General features: G+C 40.3%; 1 protein-coding gene across 26 annotated transcripts in view; it reads right to left on the bottom strand.

Annotated features, from left to right (window-relative positions):
* The window catches only part of LOC110447620 (F-actin-uncapping protein LRRC16A-like), an 85,894-nt gene that overhangs the window by 41,687 nt on the left and 32,012 nt on the right, over positions 1-12,195 (bottom strand). For all 26 annotated transcript variants that reach the window (XM_021493427.1, XM_021493430.1, XM_021493435.1 and 23 more), the window contains exons 12-21: positions 12,071-12,148; positions 11,146-11,333; positions 8,838-8,989; positions 8,239-8,338; positions 7,149-7,203; positions 6,497-6,600; positions 5,643-5,780; positions 5,237-5,330; positions 4,807-4,905; positions 4,162-4,290 (exon numbers count right to left, since the gene is read on the bottom strand). In XM_021493427.1, coding sequence (XP_021349102.1) covers positions 4,162-4,290; positions 4,807-4,905; positions 5,237-5,330; positions 5,643-5,780; positions 6,497-6,600; positions 7,149-7,203; positions 8,239-8,338; positions 8,838-8,989; positions 11,146-11,333; positions 12,071-12,148 — 1,137 coding nt within the window. The remainder of the gene's footprint in view (positions 1-4,161; positions 4,291-4,806; positions 4,906-5,236; positions 5,331-5,642; positions 5,781-6,496; positions 6,601-7,148; positions 7,204-8,238; positions 8,339-8,837; positions 8,990-11,145; positions 11,334-12,070; positions 12,149-12,195) is intronic.

Genomic DNA, 12,195 nt, shown 5'->3' with positions numbered 1-12,195 from the left:
GAGACCCTTAATCTGATATGCCTGTACCTGTTTGGAGTGTGAAACTCTTAACATGATATGCCTATTTGGAGTGTGAAACCCTTAACCTGATATACCTGTACCTGTTTGGAGTGTGAGACCTTTAACCTGATATACCTGTACCTGTTTGGAGTGTGAGACCCTTAACATGATATGTTTGGGGTGTGAGGTCCTTAACCTGATGTGCCTGTACCTGTTTGGAGTGTGAAACCCTTAACCTGACCAGTTTTGGGTGTGAGACCCTTAACATGATATGCCTGTACCTGTTTGGAGTGTGAGACCCTTAACATGATATACCTGTACCTGTTTGGAGTGTGAGACCCTTAACCTGATATACCTGTACCTGTTTGGAGTGTGTGACCCCTAACCTGACCTGTTTGGGGTGTGAGACCCTTAACATGATATGCCTGTACCTGTTTGGAGTGTGAAACCCTTAACCTGATATACCTGTACCTGTTTGGAGTGTGAGACCTTTCACCTGATATACCTGTACCTGTTTGGAGTGTGAGACCCTTAACATGATAAACCTGTACCTGTTTTGGGTGTGTGACCCTTAACCTGATATGCCTGTACCTGTTTGGAGTGTGAGACCCTTAACATGATATACCTGTACCTGTTTGGAGTGTGAGAACCTTAACATGATAAACCTGTACCTGTTTTGGGTGCGTGACCCTTAACCTGATATGCCTGTAACTGTTTGGAGTGTGAGACCCTTAACCTGATATGCCTGTAACTGTTTGGAGTGTGAGACCCTTAACCTGATATACCTGTTTGGAGTGTGAGACCTTTAACATGATATGCCTGTTTGGAGTGTGAGACCCTTAACCTGATATGCATGTACCTGTTTGGAGTGTGAGACCCTTAACCTGATATGCATGTACCTGTTTGGGGTGGGTGACCCTTAACCTGATATGCATGTACCTGTTTGGAGTGTGTGACCCTTAACCTGATATGCATGTACCTGTTTGGAGTGTGTGACCCTTAACATGATATTCATGTACCTGTTACGAGTGTGAGACCCTTAACATGATATGCATGTACCTGTTTGGGGTGTGTGACCCTTAACCTGATATGCATGTACCTGTTTGGCGTGTGTGACCCTTAACATGATATGCATGTACCTGTTTGGAGTGTGAAACCCTTAACCTGATATGCCTGTTTGGGGTGTGAGACCCTTAACCTGATATGCATGTACCTGTTTGGAGTGTGTGACCCTTAACATGATATGCATGTACCTGTTTGGAGTGTGAAACCCTTAACAAGATATGCATGTTTGGAGTGTGAGACCTTTAACATGATATGCCTGTTTGGAGTGTGAAACCCTGAACCTGATATGCCTGTACCTGTTTGGAGTGTGAGACCTTTGACATGATATGCCTGTACCTGTTTGGAGTGTGAGTCCCTTAACATGATATGCATGTACCTGTTTGGAGTGTGAAACCCTTAACATGATATGCACATGATATGCCTGTACCTGTTTGGAGTGTGAGTCCCTTAACATGATATGCATGTACCTGTTTGGAGTGTGTAACCCTTAACATGATATGCCTGTTTGGAGTGTGAAACCCTGAACCTGATATGCCTGTACCTGTTTGGAGTGTGATATGCATGTACCTGTTTTGGGTGTGTGACCCTTAACCTGATATGCCTGTAACTGTTTGGAGTGTGAGACCCTTAACATGATATGCCTGTTTGGAGTGTGAGACTTTTAACATGATATGCCTGTTTGGAGTGTGAAACCCTTACCCTGATATGCCTGTACCTGTTTGGAGTGTGACACCCTTAACATGATATGCATGTACCTGTTTGGAGTGTGAGACCCTTAACATGATATGCCTGTTTGGAGTGTGAAACCCTGAACCTGATATGCCTGTACCTGTTTGGAGTGTGAAACCCTTAACATGATATGCCTGTTTGGAGTGTGAAACCCTGAACCTGATATGCCTGTACCTGTTTGGAGTGTGAAGCCCTTAACCTGATATACCTGTTTGGAGTGTGAAACCCTTGTTTGGAGTGTGAGACCCTTAACCTGATATGCCTGTAACTGTTTGGAGTGTGAGACCCTTAACATGATATGCATGTACCTGTTTGGAGTGTGACACCCTTAACATGATATGCATGTACCTGTTTGGAGTGTGAAACCCTTATCCTGATGTGCCTGTTTGGGGTGTGAGACCCTTAACCTGATATGCATGTACCTGTTTGGAGCGTGTGACCCTTAACATGATATGCATGTACCTGTTTGGAGTGTGAAACCCTTAACATGATATGCACATGATATGCCTGTACCTGTTTGGAGTGTGAGTCCCTTAACATGATATGCATGTACCTGTTTGGAGTGTGAAACCCTTATCCTGATGTGCCTGTTTGGGGTGTGAGACCCTTAACCTGATATGCATGTACCTGTTTTGGGTGTGTGACCCTTAACCTGATATGCATGTACCTGTTTGGAGTGTGTGACCCTTAACATGATGAGTGTGAGACCTTTAACCTGATATACCTGTAATATGCCTGTACCTGTTTGGAGTGTGAGACCTTTGACATGATATGCCTGTACCTGTTTGGAGTGTGAGTCCCTTAACATGATATGCATGTACCTGTTTGGAGTGTGAAACCCTTAACAAGATATGCATGTTTGGAGTGTGAGACCTTTAACATATATACCTGACCTGTTTGGGGTGTGTGACCCTTAACCTGATATGCATGTACCTGTTTTGGGTGTGTGACCCTTAACCTGATATGCCTGTAACTGTTTGGAGTGTGAGACCCTTAACCTGATATACCTGTTTGGCGCGTGAGACCCTTAACCTGATATACCTGTTTGGAGTGTGAAACCCTAAACCTGATATATCTGTTTGGAGTGTGAAACCCTTAACCTGATATGCCTGTTTGGGGTGTGAGACCCTTAACCTGATATGCATGTACCTGTTTGGAGCGTGTGACCCTTAACATGATATGCATGTACCTGTTTGGAGTGTGTAACCCTTAACATGATATGCCTGTTTGGAGTGTGAAACCCTTACCCTGATATGCCTGTACCTGTTTGGAGTGTGACACCCTTAACATGATATGCATGTACCTGTTTGGAGTGTGAAACCCTTAACATGATATGCCTGTTTGGAGTGTGAGACCTTTAACATGATATGCCTGTTTGGAGTGTGAAACCCTTAACCTGATATGCCTGTACCTGTTGGGAGTGTGAAACCCTTAACCTGATATACCTGTACATGTTTGGAGTGTGAGACCCTTAACCTGATATGCCTGTAACTGTTTGGAGTGTGAGACCCTTAACCTGATATACCTGTACATGTTTGGAGTGTGAAACCCTCAACCTGATATACCTGTTTGAGTGTGAAACCTTTAACCTGATATGCCTGCACCTGTTTGGAGTGTGAAACCCTTAACCTGATATGACTGTACCTGTTTGGAGTGTGAAACCCTTAACATGATATGCCTGTTTAGAGTGTGAGACCTTTAACATGATATGCCTGTACCTGTTTGGAGTGTGAGACCTTTAACCTGATATGCCTGTACCTGTTTGGAGTGTGAAGCCCTTAACCTGATATGCCTGTACCTGTTTGGAGTGGGAAACCCTTAACCTGATATACCTGTACATGTTTGGAGTGTGAAACCCTTAACCTGATATCCCTGTACATGTTTGGAGTGTGAAACCCTTAACCTGATATGCCTGTTTGGAGTGTGTGACCCTTAACATGATATGCATGTACCTGTTTGGAGTGTGAAACCCTTAACCTGATATACCTGTACATGTTTGGAGTGTGAAACCCTTAACCTGATATACCTGTTTGAGTGTGAAACCTTTAACCTGATATGCCTGTACCTGTTTGGAGTGTGAAACCCTTAACCTGACATACCTGTTGGGAGTGTGAACCCCTTAACCTGACATACCTGTTTGGAGTGTGCAACCCTTAACCTGATATGCCTGGACCTGTTTGGAGTGTGAATCCCTTAACCTGCTATACCTGTACATGTTTGGAGAGTGAAACCCCTAACCTGATATACCTGTACCTGTTTGGAGTGTGAATCCCTTAACCTGCTATACCTGTACATGTTTGGAGAGTGAAACCCCTAACCTGATATACCTGTTCGGAGTGTGAAACCCTTAACCTGATATGCCTGTACCTGTTTGGAGTTGCCTGCATCCTTAATAAGGCTGTTGGCCATGTCCATGTCTGACTGGAAGTCTTCTGTGTTACCACGGTCTAGGGCATTCACTGTGTCCTGGTTCTGTACCACCAGTCTGTCCATCATCTGTAAAGGTCAAGGTCAATAAAAGGTCATCAGAGCAAAATCATCTTCTAAATAACTTTTACATCAACACAGATATAATACATGTTGATTGTGTTTCACATGTTATTGCATTTCACATGTTATTGTGCTTCACATGTTTTTGTGCTTCATATTATGTTATTGTGCTTCAGATGTTGATTGTGTTTCACATGCAGACTGTTCCGCATGTAAACTGTAGTTCTTCTCATGTTCATCGTCTCACAGGTACACTGCTATATATTATGTAGACTGTGATTTAAACATAGATTTGTAGAATTTGTGACTGCTTATCTCTTGAATCAATGCTAAGACATCTTGCAATAGGAAAGTGATCATGAAGATATCAAATTTGTAGAATTACAATTTGAAGAAGATAGTTACCTTAAACAATATATGATTGAACAATAACTAATTGAGAAAGATGTGGATATAACCATTATATGATTCTTAAATCTTACTTCTGATCACTTGTGGTTTGATGTTAAGAGATGACCATACCTGTTGGGTGGAACTGACCAGGAACCCCTGTTGCATCCTGAAGCCTTGGTCAGATGAATACTTCTGTGGACTGTGGTTTCGTTGTAGTAACATCTCAATCTGATAAACACAAAAAATAAATCCTAATTAGGTAAAAAACCTTAAACAGATCTCACACTAGTTGTTTCACACTTGCACTTAACAATTAGGAACAAATCAAATGAGATCAGCTTTTGAATCGGCCTGTTATTGATTTGCCGAGTGGAATAAAGTTAACATTGTTGACAGGCCTTGGCAGCACACCTGTGAAGACCATCATTTAATCTTCACAGTTCCATCAAAATGTTCCTGATGGTACGTAGCAGCAATTTAAGTCTATAGCTATGGGGTCAAGTCTCGAAGTCATACACTTTAAACCTGAAACACTGTAGAAAAATCTTTCTAAAAGTACCTTCTGTAGTGCCGACTCTGTTCTCTCTGGATGTTGCTTCAGGGCAGGACCTGCATCATTGATGGGGGTTGGCATCTTTTTCAGTGTGTAGTTTCTAATAACAGGTTGCAAAAACAAATTGATAACATATGTACATTTGTAAATTAAACAATGCACTGTCTTTAAAGATACACTTTAAGTAATGATACACTCAATCAATTTGCATACAATCAAATTTCATGCAAATCAAACCCACTAGATATCATTCATAAAACAAAACAAAAATACAACTTGCTTTATGTACTTTTTGTAATTTATCTTTTCCAAAGAGTTAGAAAAGAGACAAACACAGATCCTGATATGGCCAGGATAAAGATCTTTTGACAAGAGTCGAGGCAAAGGAATTACATATCAACACCATTCTTACTTTTCTAGAGCCCCAGCAATATCCTCAAAGCCTTGTACAGTGGTTGCATTCTTGTCCCACATAATTGTCCGTAGCTTGGTGTTTATTTGTAATGCCTTGGATAACATCCTTGCTCCAAAGTCTCCCATGTTGTTCCCACTGTACAAATAAAATCCATTCATAATGTCAACAGGTAAATGGTCACTATGGAAACCAACTGATGTAAATGGTTACAACTAGAATACTGACAGGTCAGCAAGGGCCCGCTGTATGCCTGACAGTGTATCTCCCGTATAGAATACTGACAGGTCAGCAAGGGCCCGCTGTATGCCTGCCTGACAGTGTATCTCCCGTATAAGCACCAAGCAAGAGCAAGTGATCATCGACTGTTCAGAAAGGACCATGCAGTAACAATACATTTTTGACAGTATATGCCCTGTTCTATTTTAAAGTAACAGCAACGTTGACCTTAAGACTTTCTAAAGCCCTTGAAAAATGTACCAACTTTTAAAATTTCAGAAAATTTGGTTTTGTGTAAGGAAGGGCCTTATATGATGTATTTTTCACAGTATATTCCCGTTTCCATTTTTTAGAAATAGCGACCTTGACTTTCAGAATTTTTCAAACCACTATTGCACATCTGCATATAATTACAGTGTATCATCATGAACAATTTCAGAAAGTTTGACCTTCTGTAAGCTAGGCCCTTATATTATCTGATGTATTTTTGACAGTATATTCCCGCTTCTATTATTGGTTCAACATACTTTACTGTAATCAACAGAGAACTGCTATTTCTTTGTTCAGATTAGCCCCCTTTACAGATTATACGCTAGCTTTACAGTATTAATTTCCCAGATTGTCCAATCACATACCTGATGTCTATTTCCACCAAAGTAAGGTTACTGCCGAGAGAATTGAGTATCGTAGCTATGCTACCCTTCAACTTGGAATCCGCTAACGATAAAGACGCCAAATGCTGTCAAATGTAAACAATTTAGCATTCAGATTTTATATTGATTTTATTATTTTCTTAATTTGCTTACATTGTAAATTCTGTCTGTACAATTAATTTGATCAGCTATGATACAAATACCTTACCAAATAAAGACTTACTGGATTGAACATCTGAAACTGTGGCCTGGAGTACTACAAAAGGTTCATGACAGTGAAAACATACTGCATTATTGTTGTAAACGAGTGTGACACTGAACATAGGTTAGACCGCAACGAATGTTGTAGCCAGTGAGACATGACAAAAACTGACACCATCACTGCACATTTGTACGGTAAAAACTGACATCATCACTGCACATTTGTACGGTAAAAACCGACATCATCGCTGCACATTTGTACAGTAAAAAATGACACCATCACTGTATATTTGTACGGTAAAAACTGACACAATCACTGCACATTTGTACGGTAAAATCTGACACAATCACTGCACATTTGTACGGTAAAAACTGACACAATCACTGCACATTTGTATTTTGCCCTCCTTATGGGAAAACATATGTCACTTACAGAGTCTTCATCCTGAATGAGTTGAACAATGGCATCAAGAACACCAGGCAGATTCCTGGGAACAGAAAGTGAAATATCATTATCATATCTATAGAACCTGGTTCAATCACACTTCATGTTTCCGATTTTATTTTATCAAATACTGTAATTTTGTGAATTAAACTATTGAAGTTTTTATTTATGGTACAACTTCTGTGCAACTCTGTTATACAATAACTCCTTTTTCCAAAAATCCATATAAGAAAAAAAGTTTAAAACAGGAATTTTTTGACTGATGCCCGTATTACTGCCAAAACAGTAACTTAGAATTGGAAATAGTTCCTTCCACCATGACAATTAGCTTTGATAAATCATCTCTGAAAGATAAACCATACATTTAGGGACTTTTATGAAAAAATATGTATGATATAAACAAAATATAATCATCAACCGTGTTCTTATTGTAATACAGCCGGGCTAGCTAGACTGGGATTCCAACCCTGGACTGCAGCTGTTATACTAACGCTCAAACGATTGAGCTATCTGGTCAATGGAAGTGTCCAGGCCAGACTGTGATACATTATTTTCATTAGAAGTTATGGGGGCTCTACTTTGAGCAACAGTGCAATGGGACAGGGATCAAATAATAACCCTTCACATCGCCGTTTTTATTGCCAAATTGAAAAAGAATAAAACGAAAATGTGTTAAAAAAACATTGCGCAAAAAAAATCCAGATTTGACTATTGGTTTCAAAAACGGTATCTCGTTCTCGCTTAAATGAAACGGCACAATTGACATCAAGCGTCTTGCTGACAATGGCATGGCCTGGCAGCTAATTTCAGTACAGTTCAACAGCGCTTTTACCATGAAATGTCATCGGTGGGTACAGTCATGCTATGGCTGTACCTTTGCCGATCTATACAAGAAAATGGTAAAAAAAAGTGCCTCCCTCATCACTTTCATGAGAGCTAAAAAAGCAAAATAAAATCCACCCTCCCACATCATTTTCTGAAAAGATTGGCCTGAGAAACTAATAAATAGTTTTGTATGGCCTGAACTACACTAGAATGCAAAGGGAAACAAATTCAATAGGTTATCTGTCAGCCGTACCTGGGTCTGATGTGGTCAAAGTTACGGCCAATGGCCAGGTGTTTAAGAGCTCTGTTGTTCCCGATCCAGTTGAGCAAGCTGATGAGACTCTGGTCCAGACCTGAAAACCAAACACATGGCAATTACATTTGTGTATAGTCTACTGCCAGTCCTAATGACAGACTAGTGCAAACAACTTCATTTGTCAATATTAAAAGTGCTTTATGATAAATTTGAAGTTTACTTTACGGTCAAACAGTATCAAACTTATCCGTGTCCTAATAGTGAAGGGTGTAATGGTCTGTGGCTCATCATCACAAGCAGACAACAAAACAACCATGTGCTTAATGGTGGTTTATTAAGGTGCAGTTTCCCACAATGCACTTCAGGTACATACTGAAAGCTGGAGCAGTATGTTAACATTCGGATATAACTGTAATACGCTTATACACAACAGAGGGCTAGTGATCCTAGACGGTCAGATACTTTAACAAATAGGCCACTGTGGCCCCTCCCTCATACAAGGGCAATCAATATATATCATTGGTGATGACAGAAAAATTGTCATTAATCTATGATACAATATAAAACTAAAAACAGAACTTTTTGAGAAGAATTACCGTTGTTGCTGAGGTCTAGACTTTTGAGACAGGCTATGTTACCGATACAGCTCTCCAGTACAGAAGCCCCCTGGGACATGAGCTCGTTACTGCTGAGGTCCAGGTGTACAGCACTCAAGTTTATATTACTGCCTATTCCTAACAGCAATTCCCTGAAATAAAGAGTCCATGCATGCATTTTAATCCTCATCTAGTTCTTGCTCCCCTTCACCACCTCCCATCTAATGTAATAAAGATATCCTGTTTAATTACATAGGCTGATTTTGATAAAGCCTTGCAAGGCCAACATTTGCAGGTCCGCCATGATTTATACCCAAAAATGTTATATTTAAAAACGGACAAATCAGTTGTTCCGCATGTGCTAGAAACAGAATTTGATCATAAAATGACAAGTGTAAGTCTAGGTTTGTTTGATGAACATGCATATGTCTGTGTGAGTAATATGTATGTACCGGATGTAAGACGACACGAGCAGTACAACAAATGGATTCAAATACAGCACTTGTCCAGTGATGAAATATCACAATATGGTGTCAGATTGAGGCAAGTGCAAGGACTTCCTGGTAGTAAAAAGGAACTGTAACATTGATTAGACCTGATGGCAGGCCAGGCCTCAGAGAAATTTGATTGCATTCGACTAGGCGGATGGAACGATTGGAATATGAGGTTCAAGCATTACAGGACCACAACCAAACTGCACAAGGATGAAGATTCAGTTCAGATAAGTGCATTGATTTATGTCATGGGCAATCAGGCAGATCATATAATTAAAACTTTGGTGTTCGATGTGGCCGGAGATGAGGAGGATTTCAAGAAAGTTATTGAAAAATCTAATAGCTATTTTATTCCGAAACGGACATTATACACGAACATGCATGCTTCTGCATAAGGAGCCAGGCTCCCGGTGAGTCTGTGGAGGTGTTCGTCAGGGCATTGCATGAAATTGCAGAAGGACAGGGTTGTTAAAAAGTCTTATGAAAAGGGAACTTGTTTGCGTTGTGGATGCAGTAAGGGACATGATAAATGCCCTGCTACAGGAAGGCGCTTTAGGTTGTGTAATAAGATGGATCACTTTGTGTGCTGCTGGTGGTCGAAAAAGGGCGTTGCTGTAAAAGAAGTGACAGAGCAGGAGGAATTCTTTCTCAGAGCCATAACCTCATGCTACAGTTATGAAACAGCATGGGAGGTGAAACTTAAAGTAGGTAACACACCCATAACATTCAAGATTGATACCGGGGCAGACATTACTGTTCTCTCTCAAGCGACAAACAACAAGCTTAAGCTTAATCAACAACCAGCGTTGAGTCCCATCGGTTCCATACTTCAGGGTCCAGGAGGAGGAGTCCTTCCATCCCTACGTAGATTTGAATGCCATGCTTAGCAGAAGGGGAGACAATTCAAATTCCCAATATGTGTGATTGGTGGAGCTAGCTCCAGTTACTTACTAGGAAGGAGTGTTACAAACCAAATGGGACTAGTAATGAGAGTTGAAGCTGTTACTGATGACCTGTTTGGACCAACAGGACTGCTGGCGTATGAGCCAGTCAGGATACAGTTAAAGGAGCACGCATCTCCTTATCGTATTAGCACCTCAAGGTGTGTTCCATTTCCCTTACTCAAAAGAGGAACTTAACCGGATGGAGCTAAGATGTTCTCCAAGTTAGATGCCAGCAGCGGATTTTATCAAATACCTCTGGATGAAGGTAGTACGGGCTCACGACCATCATCACTCTATTTGGATGATTTCCTTTCTGTGAGGCTATCATAGATGACACATTGATCTATGGGAAGACCAGGGAGGAACATGATGAAGGTCAAGGTCCTAGACAGAATACGAGCATCAGGCCTTAAGCTAAACAAGGACAAGTGCGAGTTTGGAAAGTCCAAACATGAGTACTTTGGTCATGTGGTGAGTGGGGACAGCATCGGTACAAATCCTGGACGCATGGAAGCAATAAGAGGATTGGACACTCCGAAAGATTTAACAGAGCTGAGAAGAGTTGTTGGTATGATCAACTACCTGGGAAAATTTATTCCCAGCTTTTAACAACCATCATGCATCCCATGACAGATGTACTTAAATCTGACATCGTGTGGCACTTGTCCATTGATGATTTAATGAAATATCACAACATCGCATAAACAAACAGGTTCATGATTTTTAAAATTCATATCCTGAAATAATATTACACCTAGAGTGAAACTTCGATTTTCTAGATTCCGATGATTTTTGAAATGAAGTTTCCATGTTGCCTTACTTTTTGATCGACTTAATTGAGTGTCTTAATTCAGTGGTTAAGAGTCTTACCTGAGCGGTTCGTTTGGAAGTTTGCAGCCAGACAGATTTAAGTGCTGCAGGTCGTACACACTAGCAAAGAACTGTTTCCATGATGGTGGAGGCGATACTTCCTTAACTTTCTTGGAGGTGAAGCTGTTCCTTGCCAGGCTGAGATGTGTTAGGGTGGCACAGCAACCCCGCAATAACGGCCCAAACAGCTGGAGAGACAAACAAGATCATCGTTATCTTCAATCAGATTCATCAGTTTAGAAATATGTAATATCACTGTTTTACTTTCTTCACAAGCAATGTACATATTAAATGTGTTGCAATATGTTTCAAGCCATAACTTGACAAAAGGACCAGTCGGTCTTGAAACGTGTATATTGTTTGCATAGAAAGTAAAACTGATATTAAGATCATTGTAATCTAATGGTTTTGGGATATTCAGTAAACCTAATTAGTTGTTAATTACCTTAGTATTTTAAGTTTCCTATGATACAATAAATTCAACACTAGACAATTTTGCATTTAAAACCCTAATGGCAAAAGTTTATCAGGGGAAGATATTAACAATATTTGTTTGAATGTGTTGTTCAAGTTGCTTTCATAAAGTGTCTTTCCAAATATTTTTAATATACCTGTATCCATATACAACAATAAATTTGGCACACACAATAACTCTGCTGACGGCTGAAATCGAAGAATAAACAATCCCTGTCTGGAGGTCTGAAATGAGTTGCACTGCACTGCAGGTGGTCTCTTATTACAGGTTTAGTTCAAAATGAAATAACTTCAACAAGAAGATTTAAAGTGGGGTCTTTACACAGATGGTCTGTTGGAGGTGGTCACATGTCAGAGCAATTTGGTCTGTTATTGTTTCATAGTAACACACAGCCACTAAAATGTGTCAGAAAGACAGGAATTATGAATGTAACCAAACCAAACCACCTACGTTTTCCAAGGCACAGTCTATACCCGACAAGTCCAAACGCGTGAGTGTGTTGGGACTGGCCAGAAAGTGGTACAGTTTCTGAAATACAAATATAAACATTAGCAATGTCAAGGGTTAACAAGTTA

This window comes from Mizuhopecten yessoensis, unplaced genomic scaffold, assembly GCF_002113885.1.
Source record: "Mizuhopecten yessoensis strain PY_sf001 unplaced genomic scaffold, ASM211388v2 scaffold3537, whole genome shotgun sequence".
NCBI classification, from domain to species: domain Eukaryota; kingdom Metazoa; phylum Mollusca; class Bivalvia; order Pectinida; family Pectinidae; genus Mizuhopecten; species Mizuhopecten yessoensis.
Note: the sequence above shows the minus strand (reverse complement) of the source record. Positions and strands in the feature narration are given on the sequence as shown.